The sequence below is a fragment of the Clupea harengus genome, unplaced genomic scaffold (genome assembly GCF_900700415.2).
Source record: "Clupea harengus unplaced genomic scaffold, Ch_v2.0.2, whole genome shotgun sequence".
NCBI lineage: Eukaryota > Metazoa > Chordata > Actinopteri > Clupeiformes > Clupeidae > Clupea > Clupea harengus.
In genome coordinates this window covers 20001-41155 of record NW_024879825.1, presented here as the reverse complement: position 1 = coordinate 41155, position 21155 = coordinate 20001, and the positions used below count along the sequence as shown (strand labels likewise).

The 21155-nt window shown below is 45.7% G+C and overlaps 2 protein-coding genes across 4 annotated transcripts in view; one reads left to right on the top strand and one right to left on the bottom strand.

The window, feature by feature from the left end:
• The window catches only part of LOC122130465 (protein Niban 2-like), a 31207-nt gene extending 21250 nt beyond the window's left edge, over window positions 1–9957 (bottom strand). For 2 of the 3 annotated variants that reach the window (XM_042705184.1, XM_042705186.1), the window contains exons 1-4: window positions 9519–9956; window positions 2151–2281; window positions 1067–1195; window positions 405–510 (exon numbers count right to left, since the gene is read on the bottom strand). In XM_042705184.1, coding sequence (XP_042561118.1) covers window positions 405–510; window positions 1067–1195; window positions 2151–2281; window positions 9519–9573 — 421 coding nt within the window. In that variant the 5' untranslated portion in view covers window positions 9574–9956. Of the gene's footprint in view, window positions 1–404; window positions 511–1066; window positions 1196–2150; window positions 2282–9518 lie in introns of all 3 variants that reach the window. The other variant, XM_042705185.1, reaches the window with a different exon arrangement.
• An 808-nt stretch (window positions 9958–10765) lies between these two features.
• LOC122130466 (syntaxin-binding protein 1-like) overlaps window positions 10766–21155 on the top strand; it is a 19118-nt gene continuing 8728 nt past the window's right edge. The window contains exons 1-12 of the mRNA XM_042705187.1: window positions 10766–10930; window positions 14420–14469; window positions 14609–14690; window positions 15681–15757; window positions 16495–16573; window positions 16716–16819; window positions 19002–19150; window positions 19610–19694; window positions 20047–20177; window positions 20333–20440; window positions 20579–20639; window positions 20789–20854. Coding sequence (XP_042561121.1) covers window positions 10894–10930; window positions 14420–14469; window positions 14609–14690; window positions 15681–15757; window positions 16495–16573; window positions 16716–16819; window positions 19002–19150; window positions 19610–19694; window positions 20047–20177; window positions 20333–20440; window positions 20579–20639; window positions 20789–20854 — 1029 coding nt within the window. The 5' untranslated portion in view covers window positions 10766–10893. The remainder of the gene's footprint in view (window positions 10931–14419; window positions 14470–14608; window positions 14691–15680; window positions 15758–16494; window positions 16574–16715; window positions 16820–19001; window positions 19151–19609; window positions 19695–20046; window positions 20178–20332; window positions 20441–20578; window positions 20640–20788; window positions 20855–21155) is intronic.

Here is a 21155-nt window from a genome sequence, read left to right as displayed (position 1 = left end):
CACACACACACACACACACACACACACACACACACACACACACACACACACACACACACACACACACACACACACACACACACACACACACACACACACACACACACACACACACACACACACACACACACACAAAAGTATTTCAGTACACGGTACATAAGTGACCAGTGAAGGCCAAGGACTTGTAGGTTCACCAAGACAGACCCTTGTCAGTTGTTGGCAGTGCGGAGAGGTTAAAAACTGCCTTCCTCGAGGCCCCCACAGGGTATAGTATAGTAGAGTACAGAGACCTTAACTGAGATGGTACTTCAAACTGAAAAAAAATAACCTAAAACTTGAAAAATATTGCATCCTATCTAAACTAAGAGATGTTTTAAATGTGTAGAACTCTCCCACAGTCTCACCCGGCAAACTGTTGCCCAGCAGCTCCAGGTACTGATCCATGGAGGTCAAGAGTCGATACCCAGCGCAGTTGATGGATCCTTTGGGGTGAAGGCCTTTCTCATAGCCCTGACACAGTTGAAGATAAACAGAATGGAAGTCAGTGGGAACATGGTGAATTGTTATAAATACAGGAAGGGGTTAAAAAAAAAAAAAAAAAAAAAAAAAAAAAAAATAGGCCCCATCTTTTACCCCTCCCCCATCCCACACATTCATTCTAAATGTCAACATTATCATGCCAAGCGCGCGATAAGCCAGAAATGCTACATGTCCGTGTCAAATGTGACGAGTTGCAAAGCAGAAGGTCCTGAAACTGAAATGAAACCGACTGACTCAACACTCCCTGCCATGAAGTAAAGGCTCCTTTCCCACAGGCCTTGCCAACAACAGCAACTGACCGAGAGCCGAACCAGAGGGGGGACTCGTACAGTGCACTGCAATGGAGTGGAGTGGACCCAAGTGGTTTGTTTTGCCTGTGCATTCCTGTTGTCACGCTTGCACAGTCCGAAGAGGAGAAGTTGTCCAGAAGTCCAAGGAAGGGGTGTGTGTGTGTGTGTGTGTGTGTGTGTGTGTGTGTGTGTGTGTGTGTGTGGGGGGGGGGGGGGGGGGGGGGGGGGTCACTTACCGCCTTGCTGTCATAGAAGTTGACGTTGTAGGAGTCTGGGATGAAGAGGAATCGATTCCTCCACTTCTTGTTCTCTTCCAGGTACTGGAACAAAGTGCCGGAGAAGATGGACTTATCCTGCAGAGGAACCTGTGAAGGGAGGCACAGGCATCACACACACACACACACACACACACACACACACACACACACACACACACACACACACACACACACACACACAACTCACGAGGGCTGGAGGCTGGAAAAATTCACAGGCAGTGTGGAATAATAATGGGAAATGGGGTTACGGAAAGTATTGACATGGGATTTCCTTAAAGGCCTGAATGTTTCTCTAATTGCACGGTTGTGTTTTACAGGCGTCCAACAAGAACAATTAAATCAGAGACCCGCACAGCATTAGAAAAACAAAAAGCTACGTCCTCCTGAGTGTGTGGTACACAACTGCAACCCAATCATGAGCTTTAGAAAGCATTTCCAGTGGGGAAGTGCTCTCGTCTAAGAGCCGTGTTTACTCAAAACCCCTTGGCCCACCCAGTGGGACGAGAGTCCTCACAGAAACACACTTTCATCTCCCCCTTATGGCACCAGGACACCGTGCCAACACAAAAAAAAAAAAAAAAAAAAAAAAAAAAAAAACTGCGGCGGTTTTGTTTGAACAAACCAGAGAAGTCGCCATTACGGCTGAGAGGAGAGAAAAGCACACGGAGTGGCAGGGCCTCGTCTCAGAGAGACACACACACACACACACACACACACACACACACACACACACACACACACACACACACACACACACACACACAAAACACACACACACACACACACACAAGTATTGCAACTGGATTAAACAACTGAGCCTCGTCTGAAGATCTCAAGACTGAGACACAATCGCGGGGCGTCTCACGAGCGAGACACATGCCGTGGGATGTTGGTTCGTGCTGTAAAATGTTTGTTTAAGGCCACACCACTGTGCATTGATTATTGTTCCACAGAGAGCACTGAGCACATAGACAGGTGGGGGGGGGGGGGGTGATGACAGGGTGGAGGCCACAGGTGGAGTGGGAGCGGGTGGAGGTCTTACCTTGCGGTGCAGCAGCTGTGGCTGAGGTCCTCCACCCCCCTCGATATCAAAGCGCACTTTGTTGAACAGGGCGACCGCATACTGCTGCTCATACAAACGGCCAAACTCGCCAATGACTTCTCCTGCGCGCGCTGCAAACACAAAGAGGGAAGGGGTAGACTTTGATTTAGACTTTGATTTTATTTAGGTGTAACAGACATGGTCAACAAATCAGAGAAACAACGCAAAAATAAACCGTGTGTAGATCATAAACTGACATAAAGTTCCAGTCTGGTTTAGCTATAGGCTTATAACTTATGCTTCATCAGTCATTTTTTCTGAGAATTCTTTGGAGACAATTAGTTGCCATTTGAGAATCTTAGTCAAAGTCAAGCATCATTCTACGACATGACTGATAATGCTGTGCGTCAGAGCAGTTTAGGCATGTGTCCCCATTGTCCACTGGCAAATCATTGCTCCATCAGTCGTGAGTGTGAGTGTGAGTGTGAGTGTGAGTGTGAGAGAGAGGGAGGGAGGGAGGAGGCACAGTGAAGCAGTTCACACAATCATTCTGCTCTTTATCAAAATGCCCAGATTGCAATGTTTAATTTACCTTGGGTTAGCCTTCACTACATGTTTGTCTCAGGCCAAACAATCCAGCTCTAGCTGGCACAGAATCATACTGTAGATCATTGTTAGCTGATCTCTGAGTCCAGGAGAAAGAAACTCAGACTTTTAAAAAAAGAAAAAAAAAAAACATCCAGTTGTACACTCTTTTGTAGAACTCTTCTGTCCAAGAATCTGTTCAATGTCAAGCGGAGGGGGGGTGAGGGGGGGGGGGTAACAGGCCCTGGGGTTGGCTTGTTGTGTACCTAGCGGAGCGGGGGGGGGGTTGGCTTGTTGTGTACCTAGCGGAGCGGGGGGGGACGGGGGGGGTGGTGGCTTGTTGTGTACCTAGCGCTGTCCTCCAGTGGGCGGAGAGGTGCTGCCGCAAGGCGACGTGATGAGGCAGCTCACGCATGGTGGAGCGATTAGAGGCTCAGCGCTGGAACTGATCCAGGAACAGGGTTAGGAGCAGGGCTCCTCTGAACTCTTAGGCAGAAGGCAGAGGGGTGTGATAAAATATCCAAACTTAGCTCTGTTGTGATAACTATAGGCGTGAGATTTCAACTCCAACCCCCCCTGACGTTCAGTGTGGTCTAAGCAGTGACTCAGGAAGTGAGTCCTTAATACCAAGCATGCTATTGACCCAGTGACTCAGGGACGTGTGGGCAATGGACAACCCATTTGCACCGCAATAACATCCGCTGGTACAGCTGCAGGAAGGTGAAAAGCTCGGATTTTGGGGGGGGTGGGGTGGGGTGGGGGTGTTGCGATCCTGAAGGTGGTTTATTATAACAGCCTCTGTGCAGTGAGAATAGGGCCCCCGAGGAGGTGTTTCGTATCAAACGGACATTTACTTGGAAGGAGTTACTGTATGTTTACAATCCGTGCTGGAATCAACATTAAAACACGTCCCACCAGAACCTTAATCACAAACAGACGTGATGAGTGTATGATGGGGTGTACATTCCAGGCTACACACACACACACACACACACACACACACACACACACACACACACACACACACACACACACACACACACACACACACACACACACACACACACACACACACACACACACACACACACACACACACACACACACACACACACAGCATGCCAGAACGCTGCTGGGAGCCTGGGAGAGAAAGTTTAGCAGAGCGCTAAGCATCTCTCTGATCCCATCTGTTCTACATTGCAGTAATGAAACATTTCTTTTAGCAGGAAAAAAAAAAAAGAAAAAGAGACAGAAAGGGAGGGAGAGATGGTGAGAGAGAGAGAGAGAGAGAGAGAGAGAGAGAGAAAGAAAGAGAGAGAGAGAGAGAAAGACAGGGAGAGAGAGGGAAAGACAGGGAGGCAAAGAGAAAGAAAGAAAGAAAGAAAGAAAGAAAGAAAGAAAGAGAGAGAAAGAAAGAGAGAGAGAGAGAGGGAGAGAGAGAGGGAGAGAGACAGAGAAAGGAGGTGGTTGGGGACCAAGACGCTCTTGGAGGTAGATCATAGTTTCTTCATAATGCTAAAGGATATAATTAGGTCCACTGGTAAAGCCATCGGGCGAGAACAGATGATGTGTAGAGCAGGGAGTGAATGTACTGGTGGATCCTGAGCTGTATGAAATTGGTCCTTTCCTGCTCTTCTGCCCGGTCGAAGCCACGATGGCCAAAATCAAAAAAAGGATCAAAATCCCAGTCACTACTCTTCCTCCTCTTCGTCTTCATCTTCGTGTTGTGTTCGCGAGGGAGGAACATTGCTCATTACGAGTGAGTGTGGCTGCAATCTCTGCACTGCCATCCGCACACTGTCTGACTCACCTGCTGACTGGCCACCGTATCTAAAACAAACATCCTGAGAGCTGAGGGTAGAAGCCAACACCACTGATGTCACACTAATCCCCCTCACAGGGCAAGCAGCGCAGTCCCTTTACTCAACACTCGCTCCCACTCACACATCACCAGCACAGGAGTCACCTTCCTGGAGTTGCAGGGTCTAAATGGAACCTCGCTTTGATCAAATGGTCTGTTTTAGTCATTGTTTTGTTTGAGTCTACGTTGAGACACTAATTGCTGGCAATGTCCACAGCATTAGCCCCGAGAAGCTAGTGTATGAGGGGAGGCAGGGACAACAGACCAGGCCGGGTGCTTGGATTAGAAAAGCTCCACATGTTTCTGGTGGAGGGTTTCAGCGCTGCAGAGTAATGGTCCCAGTATTGGCTAATGAGAACACCAGGCAAAAAAACAAGAAAAAAGAAAACATGGTAGGCCAGCTGGAAGAGGAAGTTTCGATGGGTCGCGGCAGTCAGTGGAGATGGGATCCAGGGAGAGAGCGCTAGCCACTGTAGCGCCTCACTGCAGGGAGAGAGCGCTAGCCACTGTAGCGCCTCACTGCAGGGAGAGAGCGCTAGCCACTGTAGCGCCTCACTGCAGGGAGAGAGCGCTAGCCACTGTAGCGCCTCACTGCAGGGAGAGAGCGCTAGCCACTGTAGCGCCTCACTGCAGGGAGAGAGCGCTAGCCACTGTAGCGCCTCACTGCAGGGAGAGAGCGCTAGCCACTGTAGCGCCTCACTGCAGGGAGAGAGCGCTAGCCACTGTAGCGCCTCACTGCAGGAAGAGAGCGCTAGCCACTGTACCGCCTCACTGCAGGGCCCAGAACAAGGGAGAGAGCGCTAGCCACTGTACCACCTCACTGCAGGGAGAGAGCGCTAGCCACTGCACTGCCTCACTGCAGGAAGAGAGCGCTAGCCACTGCACTGCCTCACTGCAGGAAGAGAGCGCTAGCTACTGCACTGCCTCACTGCTGGGCCCAGAACAAGGAAGAGAGCACTAGCCACTGTACCGCCTCACTGCAGGGCCCAGAACAAAAGCTGGAAATCTCTTCAGCAGACAAAGGATCTGATTGCTAAGGTATGCTAAGGGAAGGCCAGAAATACCAGCACATATGAAATGGGATGAGTGTGACCGGAGCAGCAGATGCAAGAGGAGGTGGAACGCAAGCAAAGAAAGTCAATACTTTATTCCTGATTAGAAGAGATGCACACAGTCCTGTAAGAATAGTGTCTTTGTAGGCAGCATGTGACACTGAAATGAGTGGCGGTGGATTTCTGAACCTCCCCCTGGAGTCGTGATTATACAATCATAGGGGCGAGGGACAATGTAAGCCTTTTTGGAGATCTCTCTTTTGCTCTTTTGGCCTGTGTCCGTGTGGTAGTGCTGCGTGTGCATGTGGTACTGTGAGTCACCCGCTTACTGAGTTTCATGTGATGTCCTGGTCATGGTTTTCAAAAAAAAAAAAAGAACACTGACATTAGCACTACTGTAATTGGGACAAAACAAACCCAAAAGTTCCGCATCTCAGTTGACGAATCGTGAATATCAACGCCATCTAGGGAAACTCACTACTGGGTGGATGAACGCTCAGGGAAAAGTGCTATGGCCATGACAAACTGCTTTCAATAAAGAGCACACCGTCATGTCATATAATTGACAGTAAATCTAGGTTGAAAATCATGTCAAATAGTAAAAAAAAAAAAAATTATAAAAAAAAATTAAATCAACATATGGCTTTGATCACAACACAGTCACTTTGGCTTCCAATACACTTTATCTTGAGTGGAAGTCTTTTGATTTGAAATGTCACATGTATAGACATACCACCCTCCTAAAATGTGGGTAGACAGAGAGAGGCGAGAGAGAAAGTGAGGCAGATAGATAGATAGAGAAAGAGAGAGAGAGAGACAGATAGAGAGTGAGAAAGAGAGAGAGAGAAAAATAAACAGTGTGAAGAGGGATCATCCCAAAGGGCTAACACCCATGCTCTGCCCAAAAACAGTCTGTTTTTCTCCGAGGGTCTGAACCACACTGGCTGAACGCAAACCTTAATTTAAGAGCTAGAAGGATTAGCAGTGACTCAACACTAAGAGATCTAACATTCCTCCTGATTTAGTGCTCTAGATCCCATACCCAAGCCGTTCCAGTTGCTTCAAATATAGTCTGTTTGTCACACTGTTTTGATTTGAATAATTAACTCCCCAACATGTGGCTGTAGAAATATGTATGGAGTTATAGCATAGCGTTATTGCACAGTGGCGCAAGACCAGCACCCATCACAGCTTTTCGGGTACCTAAGCACGCTAGCAGAGTGCTGCCGAGCTTTGTTGGATCGGTGGTATCAGATCAGAGAGACGTGCGATCACTGCTGACAGGGTACAAACCACATTAAACAGGACAAAGTGGCCGTTGAGCGAGAACAAATCAAAATGGCACAATTCAATTAGAGCAATTTGCCAGACATACTGAGTACGCCATGTGACTCAGACGGCTGATTTAAATGCCTGGCGGAAGACAATGACAGAGAAAGGGGCTGCTTCGGAAAATGTGCCGCAAGGCTCAACCTTAGAATCATATTTCCTCAGTCAGTAGGCTGGAGGAGACGGGTCTTAAAGAGAGGACATATAAAGCATCTCCACCCCTGTGCAAGGAGACAGAAGACCGGAGACAACCGATCAAATGGATACAGATTATATAGCAAATCATACTGAGATAATAGATTGCAGGAACATTATGAGTGCCATACAATACACTATTAAAGCATTAAATCTTAATCTTTATTCGATTTGTACAAAACATAACAATCCTAGTACTCACAGTCATAACCTCTCAGTCAGTATTATACTTTAATTTATGTATAGAATGTGTTGTTTACATGGCTTTGCACATGTTCGTGCTTATTTGGATGCTTCTGCAGCTCACTCAAGCGAAGCTGGTGTGGTACTCTTACTCAGGCTGGCTAATTAGTTGTGCAGTGCAAGCACTCTCATGTAATTGTCAGGGGGGACTCGTTTGCACTGCGGATAATCAGTGAGAGTGTCGAGTAAGGCCAACTCTGATCAGAGCTACATATCAAGATGGATTAAATGTGGAGCTCATTGGAGACTCTGTAAACAACGATTGCCTTTGTGCTTTTCAAAAGCCGCAAAATGATCTAACAAACTTTTCCCCATTCTTTCTAAAGCGCGCTTCACAGCCATGAGTCAGGCATGGGAGAATTTGTGGAAAGAATTGGGGAGATGAGAATTCCGAGCCCTTGGACTGTGTCAAGGCTCCAATGCTATTCCCAGCCACCACAATAGCTTTCAAATGGGGTTGGATCCCGAGAGCGACTTAAGGAAGTGGTCTAATTTTTTGACAGGCTTCCAGTCAAAGCCCTGGGTGACTAAGAGCTAGCATAGGGCTGGGGGCAGGGGAGAAGGCGAGGTCAGAGAGAGCGCATGTAGGAACTGCCTTTTTATTCTTTAAAACCCCAAGTGTGAGTAAGAGCGGGGGGGTTGGGGGGGGGTGAGTGGACACCACACCATGGTGTGTGCCTGGGTCGTGTGGGTCGGGACAAGGCTCTTTCTGTCCGAAGGGGCGTGTGTGTGTGGAGGTGAGAGGGCCTGGCGTTTTGGTAGTTACACAGAGAGTCCCTGTGTACACTCTCACAGCTTGCACCAGCAGATGCCTTAGCTATGCGGTTCGGGTCGCTACCATGGGGCAAATATTTTAATGGCAAACTTCCTGCCAGACTTCACCCTCCAGACCCATGGTCTCACAGACACATCTGAAGAATGCAACACAGCGACCACACCAGCGGTGTTAGAGTAAGAGTCTTTAACACACTCTTTATGATCTCACAGTAGGAATGCATGGCCAGTGAGAGTAACCTTCCTCCCCACACCGGAAATGCAGAATCTGGCTTTCTCAAGGCTGAGATTGGTCAGCCAGGGCAAGGGGAGGATGACATATAGTAGTATCAGGGGCATGATTTTACCTCCACATCCTGGAGTTGCAATATCGGGCTTTTGTACTTTCTCACACAAACTCACAAAAGTTGTTATTTCTGTTTAATTGAGAAAATAAATCAGCAACTGCTTTTATCTAATTATATGACACTATTAGGCTATGTTTCTGACTGACACTTATATAGTCACAGCTTTCTCACACAGCAAACAATAGTAATGAACTCAGAATTGGACTCATTACATTTTTAACGATTACATTGATCAGCTCCACAGTTCAGTGTACCACCGCATTAAGATTGCCAAAACAGTGAACTATGTTGCAACATCCAGATCTTGAATATTGTTTGTGTTATTCAAACAAAGACAAAGTGCATTACTGGCAACATAGATTCAGGAGTTACCTGTTGGTAACTGACTGGAGGCTGTTTATGTGTGAAGAAGGATAGACTCAGCATTTCTAGCAGCTGTGGTTCGCCAAAGCCCCCCCCCCCCCCTCTCTCTCTTCACCTGTGTAACCCCTCAATGATCTCATTTGACTTTATCCAAGTGGTCGACTGCTCTTACTAAACAGGCAAACAAAAGGAAAGAGGCGAACCCGTAAGAGAAGCACAATTATTCTGAACAGGGGTAACAAAGTTCCGTAAGTTTTGGAGGGTTTCCAGTTATTAGTGATACTTAGTGAACTTTCAGATCCTCTTTCATACCAAGGGCGTGTAAGTCAGATTTTCCACAAGACGTCATTCGTTTTCTTGTCATACACAGCAGACACAACTTTGGTGAGACTTTTCAAGACCAACAGAGTCGCTTGATAAAAGAAGAACAGGAAAGTAATAGAAAACGCAGCGCCACGTTATCAGAATTTCCGTGCAGACATGGAGTAAAAGACTCAATATTACAAGGTTGGCGAGAAGGACAACTAGCGTTTCGAATGTAACACTTTTCTGAGAAATGACGACGTGGTCCATCACCATTTCCAAAACAAAAAAGTTAATTGGTTCTTCACAGACTTACCGGTGATAAGCTCCCGTTTGCTTTCATCAAGGTGTGTTGATATCACGTCCCCCATTGCGACACTGTGCTTTTACAAATCCAAAAATGAACTTGGAAAGTCTGGTGCGTTTCACAAAGCTGAAGAGATAGACAGACTTTGGGAATACATACAAACTTGATTCAAGTCCCCCTCCAATCTCTCCTTCAAAATAGCAAAACGGTCTTCGGGAGTGAAGCGGGGTAGCCTACCGCTGCTGATAGAAATTAGGTGAGGGCAAATTAAAGTAACCTCCTCTGGTTCGCCAGCGGTGGAGTTGCATTGGAAGACTGCTCAACACCACAGGCACACCCTCCAACTGTCTTGCTGCTGAAAGTTCAACGTCTTGACCTATCTGATTTCTGTAGCACGTCGAAGGTGTGGTTTCGGGCGAAGTGGATTCATGAGATCGAGTCACCGTTAAATAGCCTGTTAAAGGCGGGGCACAGATACTGTTAAATAAACAAGAAAGGCGAGTCCACTCTCTCCCGAGGTAATATGTGTTCGATCATGTTGCCCACCTATATGCAGTATCTTGGTTTTAACGCGGTTCGTGATAAATCTACTAATCTACTGAATAGCCTATTGAAACTAAAGTCAACGCGTAGGCTTTCCTTTTGACAGTTTCTATGAAGTATGATTAGTGCCATATAACTTTTGTCAACAGTCCTATTAACTCAGTTGTAAGTTACTCTCGGGAGTCAATGTTACGGCTTTCAGTGTTCATAGGTCTCTCTGGTCCATCGATTGTCTTGAAGCTGGAAAAAAGATAGTGGGCATGGCGATGCTGCCCTCGTGTGGCTGAAGAGACCCTACTGCAACCATGCACGCAAGAGGTGTGCGTCTTCCTTTCAAAATGTCTGTAGTCATCCTGACCGTAGATACGTGCGCTACACATCCAATAAATATGACACCTTTTTGTGTGTTTGACTATTCATGGAATATTCGTACAAGTTGAACTTTTTTCAGACCAAATACGTCTCTGTGTGTGTGTGAGGAGAGGGGATGCGTGTTGACCAAGTTTTTTTTTATTTTACCCAATACATTGTTTTGTTGGTATTTTCTCTCTCTCTCTCTCTTTGTGTGTGTGTTTGTGTGTATCACATGGATTATAAATGACAAATAAAAAGTCCATACAATAAAGAAGTGTTAAGTAATTTCCTTCCACGGTGTGAAAACGTGTGCCATGATAATGGAGCGCGCTGCCGAGTGGTGTAGGATTAAAGATCCGACGCGATGACGCCCCGTTCGCCCTAATCATCTGTGAGTGTGAGGCAGGACAGTTCACTGTCGTTTCAGTGGAGGGTCGGATTGACAGGACCGAAAAGGACGCAGAGGCGCCGTCACAACGCAAGCATCATGCCAACCCTCGGGCTCAAGGCGGTTGTCTGCGAAAGTAAGAAACTGCCAATGACTTCTGAATTGAACTGTGTTGAAACTTTAGAGTAAACCGCTCAAAGGGAGCTCGACCTAGAAACAACCTGGTGCAGGAAAGAAGTCTCATCTGTAGCCTTTCCGTCCGTTAGGGTAGTCCACTGAAAGCTGTTCATCTTTTTCTCGTAATTCGTTTCTAGTACGCTGTAAAAAGTAACAAACGTGGATAACAACTGGGATAAGTTTGTTCCCGTATTATTTTTATTATTATTATTATTTAGTCCTAAATGTAAAATGTAAAATATAATCATTACTGTTCATTCTTAACTGTGTTAAATCACACTCAGTGTTCGTTGCTAGGCTTTGTGTAGCCTATTCACTGGAGTCACGTATGTTGCGTGCAGAATAGCATGAGATCCTGTCTATAGACATTTACATGCGAATTCGTATTCATTCCTATTTAATTTGCTGTAATATGACTCTGACGAGACACTGAACAACATTTGTACATTTTTTGGGAGCTTCTGGTCGTTTTTGTCAAAGCGGCACAAAACAATATCGAGGACTGCTGTCCAGCATGGACTTATCCAGATTTATCACGTTATGATGGGAATATTTTTGAAAACAATATCGCAATATGCAACATTGATTTTAAGTAGTAAGCCTAAGCCTGGTATGTCTTTTTAAGTGACAAATTCAATCTGCCTTGCTGCAGTGTATGTTTAACAATTGTATTGGGATGGCCTTGCATGTGAGTTTACCTAGGTCACCAATCTGCCAGCAACCAAGGGTATGCTACTGTAATGGTGGAATTGAGTACACCAGGAAGAGAAGCCCCAGAATGAATGCATATTCTGGTGTTTGTGATGAACATCTCTTGTTTTCCGTCTTGGTGCTGTAAATTGCATTGTAAATGGGCAATGATATAGATCCTGTGTCATGAACCTGCTGGAATGGACCTGTTGATGAATTATACTGGAGATTTGGTTCTACCGATTCTAATATGCAGCAGACTTTTCAAATTCAGTCTGACTGGAAGTGATCTACACCCAGCCCCAACCATTAAGATTTGGCAGGCTAGTCCTTTTCGTGATCCACGCCTGTGTTTTTAACTGCAGGGAGCCATCTTCCCATGTGTTTACTGTTGTCATGTTGCACACTTGTTGGAAGATGTGATATCAGTGGTGTAATTAGATCAGCAATTCTCCTAATTTGTTCCTTAGAAAGATACTGTTGTAGTTAACATGACTCATTCTAATGTGATTTTATGATGTCAGTTTCCAGGGGTACGATATATTTGTTGTGCATTTAACACATTGGGGGAGATCAGATTTGGGGATTTTAAGTCTAAGCAAATTTTATTAAGAATTGTCATGAGATGATACGTTTATGATGAGATGAATTCCAAGTGATCAGTCTACGTTCTTTTTTTCTGCATCATAAGGCTTCATAAGGCATCATAAGGCTTCATAAGGCATCATAAGGCATCTATATATCAAATACTATCTTAACATCTAATATGAGAACGTATTTTGTGTAGGAGTGGACATTATTAATTTTGGTTCACCTGAGACTATAGTTCAGCACAGATCTAATGGAATCAGGATGTTGCTATCCCACAACACACATTTTTTATCTCCATCATTTGTGTCCTCACGACCACATCCTCACTCTAGGTCACTGATCACCGATCAGCTCCCCCCGCCTGGTGGATGTTTACATGCGGGGGGCGAGGTCTCGAGACGCTCCTCAAAGCTGCTTTTGTGTTTGTGTTGCTGTCTCTTACGTCATGTGCATGGGGGAACTTCCAGTTAATCCAGTCGACTAATTGGATAGACTCCACTAGTAGTGAAGGGATAGCCATCATTAGGACCTTACCTCCACTTCTTCTCTCATAGACAGCACTATAGCGTAGATCGGAGTTGTATGTAATCATGCATTCTGCTTATGTGTTTAAATCTGCTTAGTGGACACCGTAGCAGAGCGTTATGCATTTATCAAGCCGCTTGTTTACGTGGCACTTCCGTTTGGAATGAGTTGGTGTGTTCAATCTCTCAGGTGAACATTATTCAAACTTTGAATGAATCATACACATTTATATACATTTACAAATGACAGGGACTTATGTTCAGTGAAGAGCTGGCAAAGTCCTTGATGTATAACTGATTTCTGCAGCTCTTTGTGTAATGGCATTTTTAGGGTTGGAAACCAAAATGTCTGCGAGTGAGTGTGTGTATGTGTGTGTGTATGTGTGTGAGTGTGTGTGTGTGTGTGTGTGTTTTCCCCCTCCCGTGACGTCACGTCCGCTGGCACAGAAATAGCAGAACCTGTGGCGTAAGAGGATTGGCCTGAGATTAGGGCCCAGTGATTGCAGTGTCCCTCTTGCTGCACAGAGATAGGATATATATTTTTTAACTGTTTATTTAGAGCTAATCCTTAGCCCGAATGCTGTCACAGCGTCCCCAAGAGACAGGCATCTGGTTGAGAAACAACACAAATGTGTAGCTTGTCTTAAAGATGTAGAGCATGTCAATATATCATTGGGTCAGAAATCTTTAACCACTGACATGGAATGGATATCAAATAAGTATTGAAAATAAACACCACTGCACAGAACGATGCATAGATATCACACCCTTCAGTTCTCCTGTATTCTCTAGTACTGAAACATCACTGTCCATTTTTGTTGTTTATTTTTAAAACATTACCATTCAGCAATTCAATTTTGATTGAAGAGTAATAATGTTTTTGTCACTGCTTTCTGCCGTTGCTAACATTGGGGCTTTAAATTAAAAATGTGGATATGTCCTCAGTGCTGTGGCCCAAGGCTGATGTTTGATCTTGAAGCCAATCTTGAAGTCCTTATCTGCAACTGTACAGGTTAACACCAGAGTTGTGTGAATGTTTTGGCACTGATGACACGAGTCTTAAAGGTTTATCATAAACTGAGAGCAGAGAGCTGTCCAGCGCCGTGGCAGACACCTCTGAAATATATTTAGAAAGTGTCAGATATGCCCTCTCACACCCCGTTCACATAGTTCTCTGAGTACCCACCTCGTGGCCTACACATTACATCAGGCCTATTCACTCTCTCCACAGCCTACCGCCTGGCATGATCCATGACACATAATTAGCATAGCATACTTGCAACGGACCTCACAGTAGACCTTTGGCTCAAACCCATCCTTCAGTTCTTATGGAGCTCAGGTAGCATACTTGCAACGGACCTCACAGTAGACCTTTGGCTCAAACCCATCCTTCAGTTCTTATGGAGCTCAGGTAGCATACTTGCAACGGACCTCACAGTAGACCTTTGGCTCAAACCCATCCTTGAGTTCTTATGGAGCTCAGGTAGCATACTTGCAACGGACCTCACAGTAGACCTTTGGCTCAAACGCATCCTTCAGTTCTTATGCAGCTCAGGTCCGGTTCTGGAAAGCCCGGTGTACAGTATGATATGGTCAGGGTGTGCTGTATTGTGTTCTGATGACCGGGTTTGTTTCACCAACAGAGATTATGAACGATGTCATCAAGAAAGTCAGAGTGAAAGGAGAATGGAAGGTAAGGACTGCATGCTACGCTTTAGCATGGATGAATACATTATGGGATCATTAATGTATGTAAATATATACTGTATGTTGGGAGGAGATGACTTAGACGTGTCTCTCTCTCTCTCTCTCTCTCTCTCTCTCTCTCTCAGGCGTTGGTTGTGGACAGGCTCAGCATGAAGATGATCTCTTCGTGCTGCAAGATGACGGACATTATGTCTGAGGGCATCACAAGTGAGTCTGAAACCTACCAGTTACAGTAAACCAGTCAAATAACTAATACACTGAGTTACCTGAGGGCATCACAAGCAGGGTTGTGAGGATTACTTAAAAAAAATATTTTCCAAAACAATTACTGATTACCTGTTTAAAAATTGTATTCAGTAACCTAATCCAAGTATCACAATATTAAAGTAATGTAACTTGATTGCTTTCCGTTACTTTTGGATTTCCTGTAAAGCTCTTTTTATGTGCCACTGTATTGATTGGAATGTCAGGATATCCTTTTTGGGCCCAAATGCAGCATTTCATCGAGATATTTTACTAGTGAATCACACATCATTGCGACAACACAGAAGAAAGTAGGAACCATTGAAAATAAAAATAAACCGGTCATCCCCCACTTTTCTTACCCGTAGTTGAACACTCTCTCACTGTGAACAGTTTTTACAAACAAATACCTTGCATCATTTTACACTTTTTGCCCAATCCCCTTTGCAATATAGCGTGGGCCTGCTGGGCGGAAATGTGAACTAGTTCAGTTTGTTGCCCTGAAGGAAAATGGGCATGAGGGCCGTGTGGTTGTGGTTTGATGTGTGCCTATACAGCGGGTAAAATTAGTATTGAACACGTCACCATTTTTCTCAGTAAATATATTTCTGAAATCAGTTAAAGTAAACCAGACAAATAACTAAAAACACTGAGTAACCTGATTTGGCTTTCCTGTCTTTTCTTTCCACATCTTCTTTCTCCACTATTTTCATCCCATCTCTGCTCTTCTTTCTGCCCCCTCTGTCTCCTACTCCACTCCTCTGCCTGGTCTATCTGCCCTCATCTGCCCCCTACTCCACCCCTCTGCTCTTCTTTCTGCCCCATCTGCCCCCTACACTACTCCTCTCCCTGGTCCTCCTCTCACATGGCTGTTGCACTGCTCTCTCTCACCTTCTTTCTTCTCTCGTCTTTTCCTGTCCTCCGCTCTCCTCCCCTCCCCGCTCTTCTTTCCAGTCGTCGAGGACATCACTAAAAAACGTGAGCCCCTGCCCAGCATGGAAGCCATCTATCTCATCTCACCCAATGATGAAGTGAGTGCCCCAATTCACACTGTCCAGTTTAGCTCAACATTCCACCACCACCTAGTGTATTGCCCAGGCTAGCCAACTCACTAGCCAAGGTTCCACATTCCACCACCTAGTGTATTAACCAGGCTAGCCAACTCACTAGCCAAGCCAAGGTTCCACATTCCACCACCTAGTGTATTAACCAGGCTAGCCAACTCACTAGCCAAGGTTCCACATTCCACCACCACCTAGTGTATTAACCAGGCTAGCCAACTCACTAGCCAAGGTTCCACATTCCACCACCTAGTGTATTAACCAGGCTAGCCAACTCACTAGCCAAGGTTCCACATTCCACCACCACCTAGTGTATTGCCCAGGCTAGCCAACTCACTAGCCAAGGTTCCACATTCCACCACCACCTAGTGTATTGCCCAGGCTAGCCAACTCACTAGCCAAGCCAAGGTTCCACATTCCACCACCTAGTGTATTAACCAGGCTAGCCAACTCACTAGCCAAGGTTCCACATTCCACCACCACCTAGTGTATTAACCAGGCTAGCCAACTCACTAGCCAAGGTTCCGCATTAGACTTCTAAGACTTAGACTTTGATCTTCAGCCAGTTAGATGACCCAGTATGCTCTTCTATGTTACCCTACACAGCCAGAGTACATGTCTTCACATAGATTTGTACTGCAGTCCGCTGCGTAGACATTTGTATACATTCTTAAAGAACTGACGTCGTTGTTTTTATTCGATTGCAGTCTGTAGAAGGCCTCATCAGTGACTTCCGGGATCCCCGCAACACCATGTACAGGGGGGCTCACGTCTTCTTCACAGATAGTGAGTAACAAGTGTATCCCATGATGATTTTTGGCTCCCCCAGGTTTGAACTCTCTGTAATGTCATTGCACCTGATGTCTGCACACGCCTGTGTTGTGCCTGACTCTGTTGACCACTGCTGCGGCCTCTTTGTTTTCCTCAGCTATCCCAGACTCCCTGTTCAACCTGCTGACCAAATCCCGGGCCTCCAAAGTCATGAAAACCTTGACTGAGATTCACATAGCCTTTCTACCCTACGAATCACAGGTAAAATAGGTTGGAGTTAGTTGAAGTTGTGGTGCAGTTGTGACCGGCTATACATTCCATTGGGTTTTGGTTGGTTGCTACGTTTGTAGTTTTCGACTTCGCTGTGACTGGCTGTGACTGGATTTTTTTTTAAAATGTAGCTGTTGTCACGATTGTAGCTGTGATTATGTTGTTGTTGTTGTTGGTTTTAAATGGGATTTTTTTGTAGTTGTGATTGAGATTGGGGCTTGGTTTTGATGGTTTCACAGTTTTGTTGTTGTGGCGATTCCAGGTTTTGTTTGTGGCTGTGGTTGTAGTGGTGGCTGTAGTGGTGGCTGTAGTGGTGGTTGTGGTGGTTGTAGTGGGTGGCTGTAGTGGTGGTTGTAGTGGTGGCTGTAGTGGTGGTTGTAGTGGTGGCTGTAGTGGTGGCTGTAGTGGTGGTTGTAGTGGTGGCTGTTAGTGGTGGTTGTAGTGGTGGTGGTGGCTGTAGTGGTGGTTGTAGTGGCTGTAGTGGTGGTTGTAGTGGTTGTAGTGGTTGTAGTGGTGGTTGTAGTGGTGGTTGTAGTGGTGGTTGGTGGTTGTAGTGGTGGCTGTAGTGGTGGCTGTAGTGGTGGCTGTAGTGGTGGTTGTAGTGGTGGTAGTGGTGGCTGTAGTGGTTGTAGTGGTGGTTGTGGTGGTGGTTGTGGTTGGGGTTGTGGCTGTAGTGGGGTTGTAGTGGTGGTTGTGGTGGTGGTTGTGGTGGTGTTTGTGGTGGTGGCTGTAGTGGTTGTGGTTGTGGCTGTAGTGGTGGCTGTAGTGGTGGTTGTGGGGGCTGTAGTGGTGGTTGTAGTGGTGGTGGTGGTGGTTGTGGTGGTTGTAGTGGTGGTTGTAGTGGTTGTGGTTGTAGTGGTGGTTGTGGCTGTTGTGGTGGTTGTGGTTGTAGTGGTGGTTGTGGCTGTTGTGGTGGTTGTGGGGGTTGTAGTTTTGGTTGTGGTTGTAGTGGTTGTGGTTGTAGTGGTGGTTGTAGTGGTGGTTGTAGTAGTAGTTGTAGTGGTGGTTGTAGTGGTGGTGGTTGTAGTGGTTGTAGTAGTGGTTGTAGTGGTGGTGGTGGTTGTAGTGGTTGTAGTGGTGGCTGTAGTGGTGGTTGTAGTGGTGGTTGTTGTGGCTGTGGTTGTTGTGGTGGAGATGGGGATTCCTGGTTGGCAGAGCAGAGCAGAAGGCAGCCGTGACAGAAAAGCACCCGACCGGCCTGCAGCGTGGGGGAGGGGGCGTCTCACGATAGAATGTTCTGGAGAGGCTTTAGCAAAGGCATAGTTTTGCCTCCAATCCTCTGCTGTTGTCCTCTATAATTAATCCCTTGGAGAGGGTGAGGCCAGAGATGCAGCATTACACTAGCTGGACTAACCCATCTCTAATCCTTTGTGCCATTGGCTGATAACGCATCCACATGCTACCCTGGGGACCAACGGGATGGCCTGAAGATTGTGTGATAGGAGGAACTCGCATGTACAGCAGAGGGATTGTTATCATCTGACATTCGACAGATGGGGCAGTGGGTAGAATCTGAAGAGTCAAGAGATAGATGAGCAGAGACACAAATGCAGAGAGAGAGAGAAAGAGAGAGAGAGAGAGAGAGAGAGAGAGAGAGTGGAGAAGAGGCTGACTGACATAGTTTACAGGCCAAGATGAGGAGTGGAAAAGACAGAGCGAGGGAGTTACTTGACCTCTGTTCAGAGGGCCCAGCAGATTGTCATCATAGAATCCTATAAATGCCCCGCCAGGAGATGAATGTAAAGCTAACCGAACTAGCATTTAGACTACACATGGGACTAATAGTGGTGTTGCGAAAGAGGATTACTGTTGCATAATCTCTGTGGGTGACTGTCACAGTACTGCAGACTTAATTCACATTCATTCATTCATTCATTCATTCATTCTCTCTTTCTCTCTCTCTCACACATACACACTCACACACACACACACACACACACTAAGTGTATGTGTCTATGTGATTAAGAGGCCATCACGGTAGACCCCAAGTTTTGGCAAAAAAATGTATACAGAGCCCAAACCACAATAAAAAACTATATTATTCCTATCAATGGCTTTTTCAAAGGCAGACATGCTTAAGGTGTCAAAGTAGTAGAGACCCATTTCATGCTCTGTCATTGGTCAGCAGTAACCCTGAAGCCTGTAAGACATTTTGGACTTGGTCTTTGTGCAGGTGTACTCCTTGGACAAACCAGATTCCTTCCAAGACTTCTACAGCCCCTTCAAGGAGGACGTGAAGACCCCGATGATGGAGCGTCTGGCTGAGCAGCTGGCCACCCTGTGCTGTACGCTCAAAGAGTACCCTGCCGTGCGCTACAGAGTGTAAGGGACGCAAAGGGACGATGCTAAGCTAACTGCAGCTACCCTCTCTACCTAACGTTTTCAGACTGATGGGCTGTCTCTTGTTGTCATAGGAACTGTGGACAGAGTTGCTAGTTCAGAAGAGATGCTTGCTGACCTCTCTAGTCCTACATGGGTTGTAGTTAATCATAGCTGGCCTTAAACAACACTGAACAAATTATCATGAGAAAGTAAAAAGAAAACTTTTTTGAAAATAAAATCGCGAGCAGTGCAATGCATTTTAGTTGGAATTCCAGGGGTCATTTTTTTACTCAGCCAAAGTTTCCAAGTTTGATTAGCATTAGCAAGAATGCCTTAGCACTGTGGGTTTTACAAGACTTCCTGAGCACTTCCAATTATTAGTTACTTTCACCCCAAGTGGCCATGCGTTTAATATCATGTCTGCTGAAATGCCTTCCTCAGTGTCTTGTTTGCTTGCAGGGAACACAAAGACAACGCCATTCTGGCTCAGTTTCTGCAGGACAAGCTGGACGGGTACAAGGCAGACGACCCCACCATGGGAGAGGTGAGTGGATAAGATGATGGGAGTTCAAAGGTTAACCGTGGGCGACGGAGCATACGCCTTTAAAGTCACTCTGGAATGATTGTTTATGTACTGTAAGCATGTATAGATACCTTTGAGAATAGTGGCATTACCTTAGTGTCAGTTAATGTCTCTCTCAAATTCAAATTCAAATTCAAAAGAAGCTTTATTGGCATGACCATAACGTTGTAGAGTATTGCCAAAGCATTTGGGTTGGATATATAAAAGTGATTATTATAAAAGTCTCTCTCTTTCTCTCTCTCTCTCTCTCTCTCTCTCTCTCTCTCTTTCTCTTTCTCTCTCTCTCGTCCTCATTCCCTGTGTGCATGTGTAGGGTCCAGATAAGGCTCGGTCTCAGCTGTTGATCCTGGACAGAGGCTTTGACCCCGTGACCCCTGTGCTGCACGAGCTCACCCTCCAGGCCATGAGCTATGACCTGCTGCCCATTGAAAATGACGTTTACCAGTAAGATCACATTTACTTCAATTACAGTGGCAGCTGCAACAGTTACCTTGCGTATTTGTATTTGTGTGTGTGTTTATTTATTGAAAATATGTGTGTGTGTGTGTGTGTGTGTGTGTGTGTGTGTGTGTGTGTGTGTGTGTGTGTTTGTGTGGCAGGTTTGAGACCAGTGGAATGGGAGAGACTCGCATGAAAGACGTTCTTCTGGATGAGGATGATGACCTTTGGATGACCTTGCGTCACAAGCACATTGCAGAAGTATCCACGTAGGTCTTTGCCATGATTACTGTATATACCCAGCAGAAAGAACTTTCTTTTTCTGTGGATCAATAATGGGGTTCTATTTTTGCCGCCATGCCGAATCTCTTGAAATCTCTATTTTTCCTCTCTCTCCCCACACTCAGGGCAGTGACAAAATCTCTGAAGGACTTCACGTCAAGCAAAAAGATGAACACAGGAGAGAAGGTATGTCTTGTTTTCCTCAGCTATCCCGGCTACTGTTGTGTACCTTCTAGATGTGGAAAAAAACACATAAGCCCTTAAGTCTTTTGCAAAATCGATTATTTATTATTTAAGCCAGCATTTCTGACTCTTTCTTTTTTCCGGTATTGCAGACCTCACTAAAGGAGCTATCACAGATGTTGAAGAAGATGCCACAGTATCAGAAGGAGCTGGGCAAGGTACACTGTCAAATAACCCAATCACAGCCCTGTTTGTAAGGTACACTGTCAAATAACCCAATCACAGCCCTGTTTGTAAGGTACACTGTTAAATAACCCAATCACAGCCCTGTTTGTAAGGTACACTGTCAAATAACCTAATCACAGCCCTGTTTGTAAGGTACACTGTCAAATAACCCAATCACAGCCCTGTTTGTAAGGTACACTGTCAAATAACCCAATCACAGCCCTGTTTGTAAAGTACACTGTCAAATACCCCAAGAGGAGGAGTTAGATATCTTGACTCTGTGTTTACTTTCTG